At 50.3% G+C, this 22,026-nt stretch overlaps 1 protein-coding gene across 13 annotated transcripts; it reads left to right on the forward strand.

Annotated features, from left to right (window-relative positions):
- Positions 1-1,292: 1,292 nt before the first annotated feature.
- Positions 1,293-21,336, forward strand: ZNF384 (zinc finger protein 384). 13 transcript variants are annotated; one of them, XM_061418097.1, is made up of 13 exons: positions 1,293-1,382; positions 2,538-2,597; positions 6,584-6,675; positions 9,102-9,172; positions 9,418-9,655; positions 9,892-9,939; positions 10,140-10,479; positions 11,326-11,418; positions 15,371-15,595; positions 16,285-16,467; positions 17,897-17,975; positions 18,837-18,995; positions 19,740-21,336. In XM_061418097.1, the coding sequence occupies exons 4-13, from the start codon at positions 9,107-9,109 to the stop codon at positions 20,127-20,129; spliced, it is 1,821 nt and encodes a 606-aa protein (XP_061274081.1). In that variant the 5' UTR covers positions 1,293-1,382; positions 2,538-2,597; positions 6,584-6,675; positions 9,102-9,106; the 3' UTR covers positions 20,130-21,336. The 13 variants fall into 13 exon arrangements, with proteins under 13 accessions (XP_061274081.1, XP_061274077.1, XP_061274080.1 ...); XM_061418096.1 differs by lacking the exon at positions 1,293-1,382 and adding an exon at positions 1,555-1,645; XM_061418095.1 differs by lacking the exon at positions 1,293-1,382 and adding an exon at positions 1,870-2,378 and having other exon boundaries at positions 2,483-2,597.
- Positions 21,337-22,026: the final 690 nt, after the last annotated feature.

The raw sequence follows: 22,026 nt of genomic DNA on the forward strand, positions 1-22,026 counted from the left end.
TTCGATCTCCGGGTCGGGAAGATCCCCTGAAGAAGGAAATGGCAACCCACTCCAGTTATTCTTGCCTGGAAAATCCCATGGACAGAGGAGCCTGGCGGGCTACAATCCACGGGGTCGCAAAGAGTCGGACACTACTGAGCGATTAACACATACACACATATACATACAAATATATGTGTGCGTACTAAGTCGCTTCAGTCGTGTCCGACTCTTTGTGACCCCATGGACTGTAGCCTCCCAAGCTCTTCTGTCCATGAGATTCTCCAGGCAAGAATACTGGAATGGGTTGCCAGTGCCCTTCTCCTATATATATATATATATATATATATATATATATATATATATAATTTTAAAAAGCAGGGACTAAATGCTGTTCAAATTTGGTGAACGTGGGACCCTTACAGGTTGGAACAACCAAGGAAGGCTTCCTGAGAGCGTTCACATGAATTGTTCACTGATGCAACAAACATTCACCAACCGCTTATAAAGTGCCAGGCTCCGAGGACACAGCAGTGAACAATTCAGAGTGCTTGCTCTCGTGGGGACGATATTCCGGTGGAAGGACAAACAGACAATAAAGTATCAGTGAGAGGTGACTGTTGTATTTAAAAGTAAAGCCGCGTAAGTAGGAGATAGGAGATGTGCCACAGGAACTTAGAGACCAAAGCAAAAGGAGTAAGGGGTGTGGTCAGGCAGGGATCGGATTCTGACGGTTGGGAGAAGTTATTACTCTTTGGCCCTGAGGGATCTCAGAAAACTACTCACACGTTCTTTTTCTTTCCTGGATATTCAAAGCATTGAGACATCCTTGAGAGAGTATAAGAAAAAAGAACGGTAACTCCCTAAGTCAGCCTATCGCCCCCTGAGGTTAGGGAACCAGGACCGGTCTTTAAAGAATCCATACCGCCCCTCCTACCTGGATGCATAATTCATGAACCTGTCGCGTTCCCACCCTCCCACTTCCCCAGAAGTCCCTTCCGGAAGCCGAGACCGCTGTTCTGAAGGTTCGGCCCCCTTCCTTAGCAGAACCTGCCTTCACTTCCGCGGTGGCGTCACATCCCTGAAAGGTCTATCCCGTCCGGCGGGCAGAAGCTACTTCCGCCCCTACCTGTCGTAACTTCCTCCCGGGGTGTGCTGGAGCCTGGGCCGCGCCGGATGTGCTCTAGCCGCTCCCGGAAGTGACTCGACCTTTGCATTTCCCCCCCTTTCCCTATTGCCGCCCCCCCACATTGCTATTTCCCTCCCTCCCCCCTTTTCGTTTCCGGCGCTCCCGCCTTCTCTCCGCCGCGGCTCAACTCTGAGTCAGTGGGGGGAGGGAGGGGAGGGAGGGGGCGTGGAGGAATCGGGGTTCTCGGGAGCACGAGCTGCAGCACCACTTCCGGGTGAGTGTTAGGGGAGGGAGGGAGGGGGCCACCCACTGCCTCGCGCCCCCGCCCTGCGGGTGTCTCGCGCGCGATCCTTGCGTGTGAGTGTGTGGGTCTGTCTCGCGCCTAAAGTGCGTGCCCGCGCGCTCGCCTGACGCCCTCCCCTCCCCTCGCCCCCTCCGGGTCCTCCCACCGCACTCGGCTCCCTCCTTCCCAGCAAACACCGCCCCTCCCGCGCTCTGGCTCGGCTCTGGCGCCGCCGCAGCCGCCGCCGCCGCCTGGTGAGTCTCGCCGTCGCTGCAGCCGGCGCGCGCCGAGCTCTCTGCTCCTTCCCCCTCCCCTTTTCCTTGGGGGGGGCGGGGAAGGGGGGGGTCCACGATGGGACTGTACGTGTGTCCGTCCCGGAACCGGAAGTGGTTGTGGAGGAGCGGGCGATGGGGAGGAATGGGGGGGTTTAGGGGGCGGGTGTCTGTCTGGTGGGTGGCAGAGTTCAGCTCCCTGGAGGGGAAGGAGGGGCGTCCCAAAGAAGGGTCTTTGAGGAACGGGTGGTGGGCGACCTCAGGAGAAGGCGCCCAGGGGCTGTCCCAAGGCAGAGAAGGTGTTTAGGGCACAGCCGGGGACTCCTGTAGCTAGACCACTGTGCAGGCTGAGGGAGGTACTTCTTGGCGCAGGGCCTTGGGTAGGCAGGGGCGAAGTCCTCACAGAGTGGGGGGAGGCCAGAGGAAGTGCCTGGGCCTGAGCTGGCACTGTGCCTGACACAAGGCCTTGTGCATCCCCCCAGTCCTCAGCTTTGCCTTCTGAGTCAACCCTCGAGAGGCAGGGACCCTTTTCTTCTTCCAACTCTTCTGTTCTCTGACCCTTGGTCACCTGGGCGCCCCCCGGGAACTTAGAAGAACCAGTGTCTGAGCCCAGGGGTGGAACCCACACAGTGGTGGTAGAGTTCTTCTCAGTTGCTGGGAATTGGGTTTGTTTTCCTTGTATCCACATAGAGGGTGGCTCTGCACTCCTGTTACTGTATCCTTGCGTCTCTGGATCTGTAGGTTGGGGTGGGGTGGGGGATCTGCCTGCCCTCCAGTCTTGAGTGCTGACAGTCAAAGAATTCCTGAGCTTCTCCACAGTTCCTTGGTGGCTGCATCCTCACCGGCCCCTGTAACCCCGACAATTTGTTTACAGAAAGTTCAGGAGCCCTGGAAAGGACAAGGAATAAGACGACAGGAGGAAGAGAGAGAGAGGGTAAGACAATTTGGGGTTAATGGCTTTTCTGGTTTGGGGAGAGAAGGGGGGTCATCATCAAATAGGCCTTTTTTGGACAACGTGACAGAAATTTTCAAGTAATAGCAATTGTAATCCTGGGGTTTGCTGTGGGAGAAAAATCAGCCTCTTCCTGTTATCTCTTGAGGATACCCAGGAAGTTCTGTGCAGAAAGTTGCCACTGTAACCATCACCTTCCATTCCCACCAGTCCTCATCACGAATGAGTTGGGAAATGCTCAAGTGAAATCACTAAGCAGTTGCACTAAGCGTTGCACTGTTTCTAAAGGAGAGATTTATTCTGCTTTGGGGACACATGGGCCCTAGTTGCCAGTGTAGCCTTTGTGGCATAGCTTAGGGAATCGCCTTCATGTATTTGGAACAAGCAGAACTGAGTTTGGAGTGGAGTTTGTGTCCTTAACATTGCATGAGTGTTTGGAGGGGATCTGGTGGGTGATTTCAGTCTGTGACAAGGGGTTATTTGAATTTGATATATAGCAGGGTGAAGTTTTGGGGGGAAAAGAACTGATTTGTGGGTAGTTTGAAATAAAAATGGATAAAACTGTATGGAATGGATTCCAGAAGTAGGTCTGAAAGAATTCAGAATAGGAGGCTTGATAGTAATTGGGTTTCAGGTGGTCGGAAAATGACAATATATCAACCCCAAAGAGCTTATAATTCTAGAGATGTCTTCTGAGAACCAGTTCCAGGCTGGTTTATAAAATGTATTCCCCTGTAGGTTTCTGAGCCAAATTGATGATTAAATATTAGGTGCGTATTCTCTCATCTCCAGCCTTTTTTCTCTTTCTTGCCTCATGTTGTCCAGGCCTGTCAGTTACTGGTGGAATAGGCAAGGCAAGGAGAACCACTATGGTGTCCTTCCTGCAGGGCGTAGGTGCAGTGATCCAGTGGTGCCTAGGGTAGAAGGTTGCCGGCTTTGAGGTTCTGTCGGTCTTTCTGGGCCTGGTGTGCTGGTCTTTCCCAGTAGAGTTGGGATAAACCTGTTCTGAATTATTTTGTAGTTGGAAGAGTTCATGGTAGGAGGGTCCCAAATCCTGTTGGGATGGCCCTTCTCGAAGGCCCTTATAACTTGAGAAAAAGATTTGTCTCATAACTGACGAAAAATGATCCCGGTGCTTCTTCACTTCAAGTTCTTAACTAATATTGCAACCTTTCTGTAGTTGTGCATCTTGGAACAGTTAATGAGTGTCTGAGATCCATGGGTCAGGTTCTTTCTGTAGTTGAATTCAACTTAGTTATTCTTTGCATCTCTCTTGTTAGTGCTTCTAGTTGGTCATTAGTAAGCTGGAGGCTATAGTTCTGAGACTTTGGGATAGTTCCTTTGTAATTATGGAACTTTTATGTAACTTCTGCTAATTGTCACTACTAGTCCTCATTACGTGGATGTATTTCTCAACTCTCTTCTTTTTAGGAATACTTTGAGCATTTTATTCTTTTTTGTGTTGTCTCCATCTCATCTCCATATGTCTTATGAATTTGTTTTACGGGGGTTGTACTCTTCCATCCTCTACCCAAGTAGAAACCTAGTTGAGTAGTAAATTATTCAGAGTCATCCACTGATGTGCAGGGCCAGATGCAGATTCTGGAAGCCTTGATTCCTCGGTCCATCCTCTTGCTACTAAATTTGGTTGGTACATTTCATGATTTCCTAAAGGTTGGTTGGGTGAGAGAATGTTGTTTTCACTTCCTCGGTCTTCCAAGATTTCTTTTGAGATTGGAAGAGGGATATGTAGTTTCCTGAACCTCTTGAAAAAAAATGTGCTCTCCAACTTCTCACTGATGAACAGTGGAGGCATGGTGCAGTAGTAAAGTTTAAATTAAAGTAAAGTTGGCAAATTTTCAGTCTGCCAACATCTTTCCATGTATTGTGTTTTCCTTCTTTCCTGCACTTTGGGGCTGTGATAGAAGTCTTCCCCTTCCTTCCCACTCTAGGGTCACCTATTCTGTTTGCTTTTGTTTTTAATATTTTGGCATAATCATCAAAATTAGTGCTGCTCTATGGGGAATTGTCTGGTGGTCTAGTGGTTAGGATTCGGCATTGTCAGTTCCATGTCCCAGGTTCTATTCCTGGTCTGGGAACTGAGATCTCACCAGCTTCCTAGCACAGCCAAAATAGAAAACAAAAAATAAGCAAAAGAAGCAACAACAACCAAAAAAACCTGGCACTCTGTATGGAGATAAAGTTTCTCTGTAATATCATTATCTTCTTTGGGTTTTAAGACTGTTGACATGCGCCTGCTTGGATGTCAGGATGGTTTGGTGGAAATTCTTTCATGCACCATAGACAGTTGAAAGGAGAAGGGGTCAAACAACAGTTGGCAGGTATTTGAGTGACCTGGCACTGGCTGGGGCACCCTGTGACACAACCCCAGGGGGCGCCCTTGACATGTCTTCTGGCAGCAGTTTTCCTTCTTGGCCTCTGTCTGATCTCAGGTCAAGGATACAGAGATGTAAGTCGGCCTCATCAGGACAGTGTTGACCCTTCTCAGGTGTCACCCTGCCGGCAAGTATTGCTTCTAGTTGGGTGAGCAGGGCTCCCCGTGTACCCCCTTTTTGGGCCAATATGTTTATCAGAAGCCCACAGTCAACGTTTATCATGCTGTCTTGGGAACAGCCATGGTTCTGATCTGCAGCTTTGTTCTTTTAAGGACTAGAGCAGAGTGAGAGAACAGAGTATGAGGTAAGGGGTTGGAGAGACCTGTATTCCATTTGTCTGGTCTTTTAACTCAGACTCCATCATCCTAAAATCCCTTATCTTGGTGGCCAGGTGAATATCGTCTTTCACTGCATTTTGCGTCATTGAAAACTTCATTTTGGGGTTTGTTTTTGGCTGAGCCGGGCCTTCTGGGATTTTAGTTCCCCAACCAGAAATTAAACACAGGCCCATGGCAGTAAAGTGCAGCGTCCTAACCACAGGACTGCCAGGGAATTCCCTGAAAACTTCCATTTTTAAAAGCATTTATTGGGAACTACCTGCACAATGTATAGTCCATCCCTGGAAATGGTCTAAATTTTGAGTTGTGAATCACCCGCAGTGTGAGAGAGCACGTACTAGAGCTGGTCTCACCTAGGACCCTTTCCCAGCTTGCTCTTTGGTCCTGGGTTCAGATTCCTGCTCTGCTGTTTACTATTTACCTCCAGTTTCTTCATTTGAAAAACAGGTAACATCACATTAAAAATAACTATTTCAATAAAAATTTTTAAGAAAAAAAAAAAAAAAACAGGGATTGCGGGATCCTGCTTCATTAAATTGTTGTGGGATTAAATGATGTGATGGTTGTAAAGTGTTCTGAACAGTTTCTTGAACACAGTTGGCACTTAATCAATGCTAATGGCGGTGGTGATACCGTCCACCAGATCACTTGGCACCCCTGTGTAAGAATTGACAGGCCACGGTTGACCCAGAAACCGCTTCTCCAGAGCCCCCGGTGGACACTATGAATGAATGTAGTTTGGAGGTACAGGGGGCCTCGTGCGCAGGAATCCTGTCGGAGGAAAACCTGTTTTCAGGCTCTCAGTTCCTCCCTCTTACATTTTCACATCCATATGAGTTGACTTCCTTGATTCTTTAGGGGGAAATTATAATTAGACCCTCCTTTCCTTTATTTAAAAACATTCTTTTTAAATTTTACGTATTTATTATTTGTTTGGGTGCACCGTCATAGTCGAGGCACTGGGGATCTTCCTTGCGCCATGTGGAATCTTCTGTTGCATTGCAGACTCTCTAGTTGTGGCGTGTGGGCTCAGTACTTGTGGTGCGAGCTTAGTTGCTCCGAGACGTGGTATCTTAGTTCCCCGACCAGGAATCGAACCCATATTCCCTGCGTGCAAGGCAGATTTTTAACCACTGGACCGCCAGGAAAGTCCCAGACCCACCTTTCCTTTACTTGCCAGCCTAATTCTCTACTTCATTTCCAGCATAGTCACCACCCTTGTCTATTTCACCAGTCTCTCTCTCAGCCAGAAAGACGGATGGGGGCTTAGGTTCAAGTTGAAGCCCTGGGCATGACTTTCAAGATCTGGCTGCTGTCACTGGATTCGTTAAGTACAAAATTGCTTACTAGGAGATGGGCCCTGTGTTATAGAGTTGGGAAACAAGTTCAAGATGTGGCCCCTGCCTCTCCCCAAAGCTGGGCCAGATTGGATCCCCTGATGCTGGGATCTCATTGTTTCTCAATTTCCAATGCCTGCAGAGGGCCCTCCCTCCATAAACCAGCACGGGTGGGCAAGTGGGTAGCACCTGGGTGGAGAGTGTCCGGTTTTACTGTATTTATACCTCAGGAAGCAGGGTTTGTCTGTGCTTGACCCTCGGGGCATTTCAGGTTGAGCCTCTCATGTGAAGCAGTGGTTGCCGCAGATTTGGTACATTCCTGTCCTCTCTTTTCTGGGGAACGAATAGGCTGAAATTCAGTTCTGTTTCCATTCACAGGTTTTAAGAAAATTGAGAGTGTTGTTCGATAGAGCAGTAAGTGTGCTGAGACTTCTCAGAGGCTGAGGAACAGGGTTACGTCTGAGTGAGATCCTTTGGCTCCACCTCCTTTGTTGGAGAACTTTCCTGGTTTGCCTAGTCAAACAGCTCTTGGGACCAGGTTTCTGTGCCCAGTCTCCCTTCCAGCTATTGGTACCCCTGATGTCCACCTCCAGTGTGTCCTTGGCGGGACCGTGGCTGTAAGTCAAGACCTCCTGCGAGTCTTTTGCCCCTCCTGGAGCTTGATTGCTCTTGGCCCAGAGCAGGTGTTCATGTTTGTTTCCGCTTTTCCTCACGTCCCTTCGTAGCACTCTCTTCTTTTCCCTTCACCTGCTTCTGCTGGCCTGGATGTCCCCTTGGTCCAGGCTTTTGGGACGCTACTGTGGACCAGCAGCCTGAAATTAAGCCTTGCCAGGAACAGTGATCAGAGTGTGAAAGCAAGCAGTGGGTCAGCTGCATCTCAATTAAAACAATACATTTAAAAAATAAAAACAGTAACAAGAAAGAAAGTGAGTGGTGGGATCTCTTGCCTGGGTTTCAGACCCGTCGGTGACTTCCAGTGTGATCCTGAGGGATTCCTTTACTTTTTTCTTATTCCTCACTCCCAGGGTTTTAAGCTTACGTGTCATCTGCACACAGAGAACTTGAGCTTGTAGAGGCACGGTGTTTGAGAACTCCAGAGAGGTCTGGTAATGTGTGTGTGTTCTGGCCCACCAAAGTCCCTGTTCTCAATCCTTTTAGGTGGCGATCTGGGGTCCTGCTGCTACTGTGAGAGCTAACACCCCTTTTAAAACTGCGTACTCCAGGGACTTGCCTGGTGGCTTAGTGGCTAAGACTCCACCGTCCTGTGGTTGATCCCCGGTCAGGGAACTAGATCCCGCATGCCACCACTAAAGATTCTTCATGCTGCAACAAAGGTCCCTTGAGCCACAACTAAGACCCAGTGTAGACAAATATATGTTTAAAGAACAAACTGGTTCCCGCATGTTCTCGCTGCTCAGTCCAGGGTGTGTGGTACCCAGTGCAGCACTGAGTTTGTTCTTACACCTTGAGGAGATCTGTGGGGGCGTGGCTCCCAGATATCATATGGAGCCCCAAAATACTGTGATTCTGATTCTCATCAGTTTCATTCTTTAATTTTCTTGGGCATTTTGTGTTCTGACCAAGAACCTTTTCAAACTATATGACCTATAGACATGTGGATTGGAACCCTTGGAATTTTTTTTATTTCAAGGAGATGGATTTGAGGGATGAAGGGAGAGGAACAAGGATAGATGCCCCAGCTCTTTTCAACCTGATCAGTGATCTGCTTTGTGTGTACATGGGCCCCTGCCTTCCTCTCTCATGGAAAGACTTCAGTTTCTCTCTCTTCTTAATTTCTAGTATACTATTTTATTTATTTTTCTCTGCGCTGGGCCTTTGTTGCTACAGGGACTTTTCTCTAGTTGCGATGAGCGGAGACTACTCTCTGGTTGTGGTGCTTGGGCTTCTCATTGAGGTGGCTTCTCTTGCTGTGGAGCACAGGCTCTGGGGCACATGGGCTCAGTAGTCGCGGTTCCCAGGCTCTAGAGCACAGGCTCAGTAGCTGTGGCGCTCAGGCTTAGTTGCCCCGTAGCATGAGGGTTCTTCCCCAGACCGGAAATCAAACCCGTGTTGCCTGCCTTGTCAGGCAGGTTCTTTACCACTGAGCCACCAGGGAAGCCCATGACTTCAGTTTCTCTTCTTGTCACTAAAGAAAGCAATACCAGTTCTGTTTCTTGGGGCTACAGGAAGCACTGTGTGGGTAAACGAGCTCTCTCCCCAGCATCTGATCCTGGGAGCCCCGGTTGGATGCGGATGTAGTGCCAAGGGCCCTGAGCGCAGGGACCCGTGTGCCAGGTCTGAGGGCTTGTTCCCAGCCCTGTGGGAAGAGACCAGGAGCTCCTCTGCTCCTCTCCCCACTGCTGAGCTGGTTCAAGTTATTCCTGCCTGTGACGTGGTGTCTCTTTCCATCTTCAGGTAGAATGGAAGAATCTCACTTCAATTCTAACCCGTACTTCTGGCCTTCAATCCCCACGGTCTCAGGACAGGTAGGTGGTGGTTGGCTCCCTTGTGTACTTTTGTCAGCTCCGAGTAGCGAGTTCTGTGACTGTGGATGCTGAAGCAAGATAAATCCTATGCTGTCTCCCCAGGATTATATAGCGTTTCCACTCAGCTAATCTCTGGAAGCGCAGCTATTAACCCCCGTCTTTTGGTCTCCACGGAGCAGGGTGCCAAGGGAGCATGCAGGCTGGACCCTCCCTCACAGGCCGCTGTCTCCTTCCTTTCCTTTCAGATTGAGAACACAATGTTTATCAACAAGATGAAGGATCAGCTGCTGCCAGAGAAGGGCTGTGGGCTGGCTCCGCCCCACTACCCCACCTTGCTGACAGTGCCTGCCTCGGTGTCCCTGCCCTCGGGCATCAGCATGGACACAGAGTCCAAGTCAGACCAGCTGACCCCACACAGCCAGGCATCGGTCACCCAGAACATCACGGTGGTCCCCGTGCCGTCAACAGGACTGATGACCGCCGGTGAGCACCTCCACTCTTCTCCAATCTGAGGTGTTGATCTTCCGCGATCAGTACCCCAGGCTGGAGGGCGCCGGGGACATGGGGAGTGGGATACGTGTTTTGATTCCTCAATCAAATCTTTATTAAGTGCCTACTGTGTGCCTAGCAATGCGCTAGGCATTGTGGGGGATACAAAGAAGTAGAAGATGCGGTCCCTGCCTTTGAGGAGGTGACATTCTTTCCTTCTCTGAATCAAGGAGTCTCCTGTTCTCAGAGGTGGAGAAGAGAAGGGAGTCAATCAAGGGGTAAATCTCACTGTTACCGGGCGGGGTGGGGACAGGGGTTAGGAGACCATTGTTTTTCTACAGGGCTTGGGGTTTCCTGTATACTCCGGGTGGGGGGACGGTGGTGAGGGGCTACGTAGACAATGATCTGGGGAAAATGAAGTAGGACCAGGGTGAGGACCAGACAACATGACACCATCTCCTTTTTCTCGCAATCCTAGGTCCTGGCCTGGTTATCACGTCCCCCTCAGGCTCCCTCGTGACCACAGCCACGTCAGCTCAGACCTTCCCCATCTCGGCTCCCATGATTGTCTCAGCTCTTCCCCCTGGCTCACAAGCCCTGCAGGTGGTCCCTGACCTCTCTAAGAAGGTAGCATCAACCCTCACCGAGGAAGGCGGCGGCGGCGGAGGTGGCGGTGGCGGCACTGTGGTGGCCGCTAAGCCCCCCCGGGGCCGAAAGAAGAAGCGGATGCTGGAGTCAGGGCTGCCAGAGATGAACGACCCTTATGTCCTCTCCCCTGAGGACGACGATGACCATCAGAAAGACGGCAAGACCTACAGGTAAGGGTGGCGGGGGGCTGGAGTGGGTGCCGCTCTCTCAGCTTCCCTGCCCTGTTGGGCTCAGCGCTCTGGCAGCTTCCACCTCAGATCCATGTGCATGTCAGGTGTTCAGTTGAGGGGGAGGAAGATGAGGCTGCTGGCCCTTCTCTGGGGCCTCTTCCCCAGGAGGCAGACCCATTTTGCCCCTTCATTTTTGGGGGTTGTCAGCATTGACTTATTGGGGGTGACATAATGGAATTTGTTTTGTTACGAGGCTTTAGACTAGGTTCAAGACTCTTGTCTCCATCTCCTTTTTGCTTTCTACATTTTCCATTCCTTTTTTTCCAAGAAACTTTTCTGGTTAAACAGCTAACCTTAACCTGTGTTCCATCCACCAGTTTGTGGGCCCTGTTTGAGCATTGAGCCTGCCTGACCCTGCATGGTTGGGATGACGGGATGATGGGAGGGGTCTGTATTAAAAGATGGAGCAAATAGGATTCCCTCCCCTCCCCCCTGTGGAATATTCGCTTGTTAAATGGCTGTTTGCTCACCTTCTCATTATGGAAGTTCTTTTCATCTCCTACTTCCTTTAAGTTGCCCATTGCCAAAAAGCATTCTAAGCATATTTGCATGTTATACTATATGAAAATGGTTACATTATCTGAACTCCCTACCCTTTGAAAATTGGAAATCTTTTATTCCCCTTGAGAACCATCAAGGGCCCTAGAGGGTTCGGGGAGTTTAGCCCCAGTGTACAGAGTGGAATAACCATTGTCGAAGCTTTGACGCAGATGGGCAGACATGCATGGCTGGGAGACTGGGTCTGTCCTTAGCGTACCGAGATGGGCAATGTTGTTCCCATTTTAGGAGCGAAGGGAACTGCGGCACAGGAAATGGACAGAGCCTTGGGCTCATGGATTCAGTTCCCGGCTCCACCACGAACTTGCTGTGTGACCCTGGGCAAGTCCTTTTCCCCTCTCTGGGCCTCAGTTTCCTCATCTGTAAAATGGGGAGAATTCTGTTTATGCCTCCCAGTTGTTGGGAGTATTTATCAGATAAGATTTGAAATGTTGGGAACTTCAAAACAGATAAGAAATGGTCATCACGTAGCATTTATTTATTTTTTATGTGTTGTACATTTCTATCATGGAGAGTTCAGAGCGTTTAAAAGTCTTCTTTGTAAATCAGAATGAGGGGAGTGTTGCTGTGCTCTGCAGAAAGTATTGAGCACTGCAGAATTCCAGCTCATAACCTGAAAGCTCACTGCAGCTTTATTATTGCAGGTGTACCCTACTTTATACAGTAAAAGTGTTCCTGAAAAATGTTTACATCATGTCATATCATAAAGGTACTTGACAAGCTTGATTCATTTAAAGGCATCGTTTTATATATTTCATAAAATGAAAATCCCTTTTATTTTGTACAAATCTGGGTTTTTATGTATTTGCTTAAAGTGAGGTCATTGTGACATTGAGCCACAGCTCAATGAGTTCATTCCTTGAAGAAGTGATGGGAGGACTCCCTGACACTGGGGGGCCCTTCACAGGGATCGGGGTCCTCTGATTCTGCTGTGGTTTCTCATGTGCTTTCTGGACCCACATGAAAGCCATTTCTGGACTTCTCACACTGCATGTGCAAAGAAATGTGAGCTTACAATTGGAGGGCAGCTGTGACAGGACTTCCCATACTCACAGTGTTTTTGGAATTCTTGACCAGCCCCACCTCCAGGTGCTAAAGGGAACTCTGAATTTAAGGGGGACTAAATCCTTAGGTTGAGAATATCCCCTGGAGAAGGGAATGGCAACTCACTCCAGTATTCTTGCCTCGGAAATTCCATGGACAGAGTAGGCTGGCGGACTCTAGTCCATGGAGTCACAAAGGGTCAGACACGACTGAGAAACTAAACCAACACCACAACTGTGTTATAGGTAAATGGAATTGTTTCAGAAACTCAGAACTCGGAGGTTCCAGAGGAATCTTTTTAATCGTGAAGAATCGCGTTTGCAAATCCATGTGTGGGTCAACCACAACCACTCCTGTGGTCCATAGCATTTAACTGGGCGTTGAGGGAATTGGATTCTTTTTCTCTGGGCAAGTCAACTTATTTCTTGCTCTCTATTCCCATCTGTAAAATGGGAAGATTCATCCTGGCCCTCATCTCCTGTGGAAATGTTCTGAGGAAAATCTGAATATCCAGATGTTTTTGATCATCTTAGGGGAAAAAAGAGTCGCTAATTCAAAGCTGTTCTTGTAACCAAGGCTGTGGCCTTGCATGCCTCCACAGGGGCACCCTTGTGGCATCAGGTGTGCACAGAGGCCTCTGGAGCTGTGTGCCCGGTGACATGGACACTGGCCTTCCTATCCTGCCCACTGCCACAGCTCTCCTAGTCGGGTTTCTCCCTCCCCCCCCCGCAACCCCAACCCCTCACACACATACCTGGCATTAGATTTGTACTTACTTGGCTTCAGAGGATTTCGGAGATGGAAGTACATTAATGGTCACTTAAGCCTCCCTGTAGTTTTAGTGTTTAAATGTTTCTGGCAGATGCTGCAGTGGTCTAGCTCTCCCTCAATCCCTTCTAGAGTGAGGAGTCTTAGGTCAGGTGAGAATGAATCATGGGTTGTCCAATGGCAAATGGCTTCACCTTTCTGAGCATTTGTGTTCCTGTCTGTAAAACAGGACAGTGCTTGCCAGATTGTTGTGAGGAGTGGAAACCGTGTGTTTAAAGGGCCTAATTCAAGGAACTTCCCTGGTGGTCCAGTGGTTAAGACTCTGTTCCCAATGCAGGGGGCCCGGGTTCGATCCCTGTTTAGAGAACTAGATCCCACATGCCTCAGTTAAGACCCAGTGCAGCCAAATCAATGAATAATACGTGTTGTTTTTTTTTTTTAAAGGGCCTAATTCAGGCACAACAGCAAATGACATCTATTAACTCCCATTTAGTACTGAGTTATTATCACAATCATCTGTATGATACTTACCCCTCTGGAGACGGCACATTTTGTTGCCAGTCCATTTTCGATGAATTTAAGTTTGGCAGAGCTTCTGTAGTTGAAAACTTTGATGAAGAGGCTTGTTTCTGTTTTTTATAATTAATTCCAGATGAAGGGTACAGTTATGTGTTCAGCATTCACACACAAACTAACGAGGTTTCATTGGACTTAACATGAGTGGGTGTGTCTTTCCACCTGCCTGAGAAATCTTAGTGGTGGAAGGAAATTAATCTCGTAACTTTAGTTCAGTTTCTCCTCCAAGTGACAACGTGTCTAGTTTTTAACCTCGGTCTTAGTGAAATACAGAGTAGTGTGAGCTCGTCCAGCACTGGTGCTGCTAACGTTAATGCAGTTCTGTTACTGGGGAACACTTGGCTTACTGTTGACCATTCTGGGTCTTTGAGGGGCAGATATTTCTCTCTCCATTTTACAGACCAGAAAATCGAGGTCTAGATTGACAAGCAGGATTGTAATTAAACCCTGCATAGAGCCCAGGTGTCCAGACTTCCTTTGGACCCTACTGACTATAAACAGCAACCCGCCCATACACACAAAGATACACACACATACACACATATACACACACACAATGGGTGGATATACCAGACAACAAACAGCAAGGGGTTGGTCAGCTGGTAATTGGATTTCCTTCAGAGTTTTCAGGCAACTCTAGAATAGAAATAGCCTTACCAATGGGCATTTTAGTGGAAGCGTCAATACAGCAACTGTATCCCCAACTCATTAGAGTCTCATCCTCTCTGAGGAGCTCAAGAGTTCTTTTTAGTCCCCATCTGAATTATTCTCTGAAAATTTTCCTGGGATCAGAAAAAAAGCAGAACCCCCCCTTCACCATCCCCGAGCTCCTCTTCGAGAAGGAGGACCCAGAGCAGAGGGTCCAGATTGCCCTGGCTCCCAGGCTGCGGCCCTTGCTGGCAGCCCACGTTACGTGCTGCTGAGTTGGTCAGGAGTGATAGGGTTCCAACTCACGTAGAGACTACATAGCTTTTCCCCAGTAAAGTCTAGATAGCTGTGACTTATCTTGCCCACAGGCCTCCTTATTTGATATTGTTGGGCAATGTCAGTAGGAGAAGGATTGCCAGCTCAGGTGACGAGTGCAAGTTCACGCAGATGCTCCTGCTGTCAACCTGAGGTGCTGGCGTTGGTGCCAAGCAAAGGTTCAGCGGGAAGCTCAGTGTTTTGCCAGTCTTCTTCTCCTGAACGTTTGGGGGGTACAACCCACTCCAGCAATTTCCTTGGCTCATTGCAGAAGTAGTTCTCATGTGACTGGCGAGGGGCTGGGGGTGGGGTAGTGGGTGAAACGTTGGATACAGGGTGGAGGCCAGATGCAGGGTTGGGGAAGGCCCCCTCCAAGTAATCGTGCTGTTTCTCCACCCCATGGAGGAATCTAGATTCACTGTCAAACAGGAAGTAGGAGAAAATCTGAGGAGACAGGAGAAAAGTCCTTCTGGGGAACCTGGTCGGTTTGTCCTCACTGTCCTCTGAGGAGCTGGAGGGTTCCTCGAGGGATGTCCTTTCGCCACGGGACCCTAGAGGAAGGGGCGCTTAAAAATCTGAAATCAAGTTACAGGCAGAAGGAAGATGGGCGTGAGGCGAATTCACGTCAGCCCAGGGCTAGTCATAAGGTTTTCCTGTCTCACTTGGTTGAATTCTTGTTTATGTACACACTGGGGAGTCCAGGCATTAAGCAAACACTTGAATTAAATACTCACATTGTGCCGGGCTGTGTTGGAAGTGTAGGCTGTCAGGATAGATAAAATAGAGCCCCTCATCTGGAGGGCCTGTGGAGTGACTGGCACAGGAGAGATCAGAGGGGTTGGCGTCCCTGGCAGCGGAGGGGCGGGCTCAGCCACTCCCGCTTGGTGAACAGAGTCCTAACCGCTGCCCTCCCTTGGCCCAGGTGCCGGATGTGCTCCCTGACCTTCTACTCGAAGTCGGAGATGCAGATCCACTCCAAGTCCCACACCGAGACCAAGCCCCACAAGTGCCCACACTGCTCCAAGACCTTCGCCAACAGCTCCTACCTGGCCCAGCACATCCGTATCCACTCAGGGGCCAAGCCCTACAGTTGTAACTTCTGTGAGAAATCCTTCCGCCAGCTCTCTCATCTCCAGCAGCACACCCGGTAAGGCTGCTCTCGGTACCCCCCCACCCCCCCAACTCCCCTGCCAAGCGTGGACCCTGAGGCCACGTGGCCAGCACCTCCTCCTCCTCTCTCCACCTTTTATCCTGTGTCCCTTTCCACCTTGCCCCTGGGAGCCTCGACTCTCCTATTGCTGTTTGTGAAAACTAATGACATGTCCCTGCAGCTCAGGCGGGGTGGGGCCGGGAGACTTGTGCTCTCTGGCCCCAGAGACTGGACCCATCTGTGCGGTTTCTCTCTGTGTCTGTGTTTGGAAATCTTCTGCAGAGCAGGCCCTGCTCTTACTATATACTTCAGGTCAGAGCGAAGGTGCGCGTTCAGCCTCAGGTCCATGGGCAGCAGGCGGTGGTGGTCTTTGTTCAGATTACTGTGTGGAAGCAGGGTTTCCGTGGTGAGTGTGTGACCTTGGCCCAAAGCGGAGGGCTGACGCGCCGGAATTCTTTAAGGTTACTGGAGCCAGGGGTGCCGCTCTTCATCATCTCACTGCCATTCTAGCCACCGATTTAAGATCAGCAGCAGCGTAGACGCGGGTGTCCTCTTCACCAGCCTCTCCGGGGGGAGGGAGGCGGGGTGCTCTCGTCCATCAAGCAGCATCCTTGCACCCAGCGGAGAGCTGAGCCCGTGGTGTCGAGCCGCTCCCTCCTCCCCCTCCCTCCTCTCCTCTCCGGCAGGATCCACTCCAAGGTGCACACGGAGATCATCAAGCCCCACAAGTGCCCGCACTGCTCCAAGACCTTCGCCAACACCTCCTACCTGGCCCAGCACCTCCGTATCCACTCGGGGGCCAAGCCCTACAACTGTTCCTACTGCCAGAAGGCCTTCCGCCAGCTCTCCCACCTCCAGCAGCACACACGGTAAGGGAGAGTGGCGGGCTACTGCCCCCGCCCCGCTGGCATGCCCTCCCCACCCCCGCCCCGGACACACACAACAACCCGCATGCGGGGGGCGGGGGAGAGACCCGGCTGGAGGAGAGAGCTGGCACCGGGGAGGAAGACCACGCAAGACTGGAGACACCGGTGGACATTCAGAGATCTGCCTTTGTGGGTCAGAAGCAGTGCCGAGGAGACGCAATGACTGGGCCATTCCCTGATCTGAGGGAGGAGGAAACCCGCTGGGAACATAGCTGACAAGTCCTTCTCTCATCCTCCTGCCTGGAGACAACCTGGAACGTGCACATGTCTGCCAAGATTTTCTCCTCGAGGACATTTGGTTGGAGAAGACTGTCCCTCTAGCCCTTGGGCACCAACTATAAACAGGAGGTAGAATGAGACTTCAGCCAGCTACCAGCCTGGCGACACCGACAGCACCACGCAAGGCTCCCAGGGAGGCCAGGAGTACAGAACAGAACACATGCCAAATGTGCACAATGAAACGAAAAGCTCCCACCCCATGATGTGCAGTTTGTCCCGTGATCCTCGAGTAGCCCGGAGGAGGTGAGCCTGCGTTTGGAAGACCTGATGACCTTCGATGCGATCAAGTTGAGCTGGAGTCCAGGGTCTTGCTGGCCATAGGCCTCCTCTCCCGGCTGTTTCTGGAGGTGGCAGTTCCCCTTAACGTGGTCCCACAGCTGGCTTCTCGAAGAGGAGGAATCAGGCTTTCCTCACAAGGAGACGCATCCTGCGAGGTTTTCAGGATTTTTACACCCATGGTCTCAAAAAGCAGCTGGTCACAGAGATGCTTCTGAAGTCCCTGCCAAGGAGCAGGGATCTAGAGACCCTCAAGTCCTTGGCTCACCTCAGCATAGGGCCCTGTGGTGTTTGAAGCGATCAGATTTGTACTAACCTGGGCATTTCCTACTGTGAGGGCAGAACTAGGCAGAACCCCAGGAGCTTCCTGTGTCACGTTGCCCTTCACGGTTCGCGTAACTCTGTGCTCTTCTTTGACACCAGAATTTTCTCTGGGAGTGCTGCTAGGGTTGAAGTGATGGTTTCTGGCTGTGTGTTGGGGACCATGGGAGAAGTGTCTTGTGTTTCTTCTCACTGTTTTGTTTATCTTACGTTTCTGAACATTCATGAGGGATGATTGCTGTGGGAGCTGCCTCAGCTGCCAGGTTGTGGCCTGACTGTCCCTTGGCTGCTAGGCCCCCAGCCTTCCCCGCCCCCAGTCCCTCAAAGGAGCCCAGCTTGAGCCGTGTGGCATGGGCAGCAAGCAGAAGTTGGGCCCGTGGCCTGAGCTGGCGCTTCCTGGAGACCCGCGCCGTGTTCCCCAAGTAGGCCTGCTGAGGCGCTGGTCCCTGAGCGGCCTCGCTGACGTCCTCTCCCTTTCTCCTCTCATCCCATGCAGAATCCACACTGGGGACAGGCCGTACAAATGTGCACACCCAGGCTGCGAGAAAGCCTTCACACAGCTCTCCAACCTGCAGGTAACTGCTCCACCCTCCACACAAGGCCTGAGACTTGGCCCGAGTCTTGGGGATTGAGGTGCTGTGTCACCAGCCAGTGGTTCCCAAACTTTTTCAGGACCCTTTACACTCTTAACAGTCATCGAGGAACCTAAAGAGCTTTTGTTGATGTGGGTAATCATATCTAATTACAGAGATTATCAAACTGAAAAACTGTTTGGTAATTTGTTTATAAAAGTAACAAACAGGGATTTCCCTGGCAGTCCAGTGGTTAAGACTGCATTGCCAATGCAGCGGGTGTGGATTTGATCCCTGGTCAGGGAACTAAGATCCCACGTGCTGTGTGGCTCAGGTAAAAGATTTTTTTTTAATAAATAAATTTTAAAAATTAAAAAAATTAAAATAACAAACCCTGTTTCACATCAGCATAAACATCTCTAAATCCTCCCCCATTGCCCACCAAAAAGAAAATTTAGAAGAATGGCATTGTTTTACTTTTATGCTTCCTTCTGTAACATCTGGCTCACTGAAAGATGGAGGGACTCTCTTTGTGCTGCATTTATTCTATTCCATATTAGACATTATGTTATCTCTATGCAGCCCCCTGAGAGGTCTTGGTGTGCTCCAGCAATCTCCGCGCTGAATAAATGGCCCCGGCGTAGCTGCCAGTCTGACTTTTGGGATCCTGGTGCTTGCTGCCCTATGGGTGCTGCTTCCTTTAGCTGGTGCCTCCTGAGGTTTCATCTGAAGTGGTTTCTAGTGTCTGTGGACAGAAGCAGAGGTCAAGAGTCCTGGGGCCAAACTCAGGGCCTTCCATTAAGGTTGAGGAGGCAGGAGGGCAGAGTCTGGCACATCTATCCTGATTTCTCCCCATTTTCTCAGTCCCACAGGCGGCAGCACAACAAAGATAAACCCTTCAAGTGCCACAATTGTCACCGGGCGTACACAGACGCGACCTCGCTGGAGGTGCACCTGTCCACGCACACAGTGAAGCATGCCAAGGTGTACACCTGCACCATCTGTAGCCGGGCGTACACGTCGGTGAGCACTCCTCCCACCCCCCTGAAGGTGCTGCACCGCACCTGTGACCACGCCCCCTCCCTTGCTCCAACTTGGAAGGATCAGGAAAGAGAACCGAAGTGAAAAGACGCAGAGCTGAGAAATGTAGAGGGTGCCTGGTCCTTTAAGCTTAGGTCCACCGCTCAGCAGTGACTCTTCATTTTCCTTAGACATAAGACAAAAGAAAGCACCTTGAAATTGTGAGAGATGAGATTTTAGTTAGACCTCTTCATTAGACTCCGGGGCTTCCCAGGTGGCGCAAGTGGTAAAGAACCTGCCTGCCAGCGCAGGAAATGTAAGACACGTGGGTTCTGTCCCTTTGTCGGGAAGCTCCCCTTGAGGAGGAAATGACAACCCACTACAGTATTATTGTTTGGAGAATCCCATGGATAGAGGAGTCTAGTGGGCTACTACAGTCCATAGGGTTGCAAAGAGTCAAGACACTGAAGCGACTTAACACACACACACATTAGATTCCAGAAAAAGGTGTTCAAGTTGTTCCATTAAGAGATCTTGGAGAAAATGACAGCGTTCCCTGTGCCAGATGAATGCCCACGGTGACTCTATAAAGGTCCCCCTCTCTTGTCCACCCAGTAGTGAACCCTGAAAGTGGCTTCAGGGGAGAACCTGTGAGGTTCCAGAATACCTCTGTATCCATGTTGTTCCATTTAAAGCAAAATAACAGCCCTTCTTTCCTCCCCTCAACTCCTTTTCCATCTCCCCCAGGAAACGTACCTGATGAAACACATGCGCAAACACAACCCTCCTGATCTCCAGCAGCAGGTGCAGGCGGCGGCGGCGGCAGCAGCGGTGGCCCAGGCCCAGGCCCAAGCCCAAGCTCAAGCTCAAGCCCAGGCCCAGGCCCAAGCCCAGGCCCAGGCCCAAGCCCAGGCCTCTCAGGCTTCGCAGCAGCCACAGCAACAACAGCCACAGCCACCACACTTCCAGTCCCCTGGGGCAGCCCCCCAGGGTGGGGGTGGCGGGGACAGCAACCCGAACCCTCCACCCCAGTGTTCCTTTGACCTGACGCCCTATAAGACGGCGGAGCATCACAAGGACATCTGCCTCACCGTCACCACCAGCACCATCCAGGTGGAGCACCTGGCCAGCTCGTAGAGACCTGTGCTGCCGGCCACTGGGAAGAGGGGGAGGAAGAGCCGGTCCCTCCTTTCTCCAGCTCCTCCCGGTGGGAAAAGTCCTCTTCTTCTTTGACAGGCCACAGCTCCACCTCCTTGGGCTTCAGGCGCGGCCTTCCTTCCCAGGATACCATCCTTATTCTCAGCTCCTCTTCAGAAGGAACGTCAGCCCTCCCGATGGGCAGAGGAGTACTGAGCTGGTAGCGTAATCCGGCAGCCTCCCTGCCTAAGCATAGCTTTTAAAATTGGGGGTTGGTGCTCAGGGGAGGGGTTTGCTATGACCTCATAGAGACTATTCCAGCGGGGCACTTACTCTCTCCTCACCCTCGTGATCCTCCAAGCTCGGGCTGATAAGAGGACTAGAGGTTGGCCCTCCCGGATGTCAGAGAGGAGGGAGTCCTAAATGCAACCAGCCTCCTGTTCTACTCTTGCCTGCGAAGGAACAGAGGTTCCTCCCGTGCCCCTCTCCCTGGGAGCCATTTTCTTTTCCCTCATGACCTCACTTCACTTCTACCTAATACAGGAAAGAGGTCTGGGGGTGGGGGATCAAGGGCTGAGGTGTGGTCCCCAAGGGGCCAGAGATCCCCAAAATGGTCAAGGTGGCTTAGAAGTGTGGGTTATGGTTTTCCTTGGAGTCTCTCCTCTTCTCTGCCAGCCGAGGCCCTGTGCTCTGTCTCCCAATCCCCAGCCTAAGGAGCTGTGGGTTCCTTAAGAAACCCCACAAGGGACTGCTGCAGAGAAGGGAGAGTTCAGGGCAAATGCAAAGACTGGACTTAGCTCCCTAGGTGCCACGGTCAGTTGCCGGACACGGATTTATATATAAATATATATATATAAATATATATATATATCCACTCATCACGGCCATCTTTGTTGTAACCATTTCTGTGTTTATAAATGCATTATCTCAGAATTTTCATATTTGATGTTTTGTTTATTTTTGTCCCCTTTTTGTTTTTCTCCACCCTGTCTCCTGGCCAGCAACATTTTTTTTTTTTTGGTCTTTTTTTTTTTTTTTTTAAATCATGGCAGATTTCCGAGAAAAGAGAAAATGGAAAAAAAAAAAAAATCAGGAAACAAGTTGTTATAAAGCAATTTAAAATGAAGACAAAAAAAAGGAAAAACTTATGTATAAAACCAAGGGGTGTTTTTAGAACCTTGTATAGAAATAAATTCGTGTAAAAGGATCAGAGGCAGTGGAGCTACTGATGTGAGTATAAGCATGGGGGAAATAGCTATCTGGAGAGGCATTCAAGGCCAGGATGGAGGATTGACAGTAGTGTGTGTGTGTTAAGAGTGAATGCTCTGCGACGGGGCTGTGTGTGTGTGTGTGTCCCTAGCCACAGAAGGCCACACAGCCTTGAAATTTCTGAAGTGGAACTTTGGTTTACGAGGGTTCTTACAGACAAATCCTGTGGTGAGGACTAAGTGCCCAAGTATGTGAGAGCAGGGTATCAGTCATGCGTTCAACAGGACACCATGAAGCTCCATATCCAAAAAATGGAAGCACAGTCTCCTGGAAAGACCTGTGGATCTGAGGGCTCAGTGCTAACTTCAGCTGTGTCACCTAATATCAGAGGTCTCCAGTGGTGGACACCATCACCAGGACTGAAGAACAACAGGATGGTTGTGCTGAGGAGGAGTGCATGCTTGGGGAGCCTTGACTTTAGCCCCACTCTCTCCTATCAGCCAGTGTTGGCGGTGATGCTGCTACAGCTGTTAAATGAAGGGATTGGGCCAGATCACCTCTTAAGATTTTTTGAGAATTAAAGGTCTTTAAGCACTGAAAAAGCTGTGACAAAGCTCCCACGTCCAACAATGTGGCCATCGTCTCTGGGACTGCTGGGCACCCATACTAGTTACCTGGTGGATGTGGA

The sequence above is a fragment of the Bos javanicus genome, chromosome 5 (genome assembly GCF_032452875.1).
Source record: "Bos javanicus breed banteng chromosome 5, ARS-OSU_banteng_1.0, whole genome shotgun sequence".
Taxonomy (NCBI): Eukaryota; Metazoa; Chordata; class Mammalia; order Artiodactyla; family Bovidae; genus Bos; species Bos javanicus.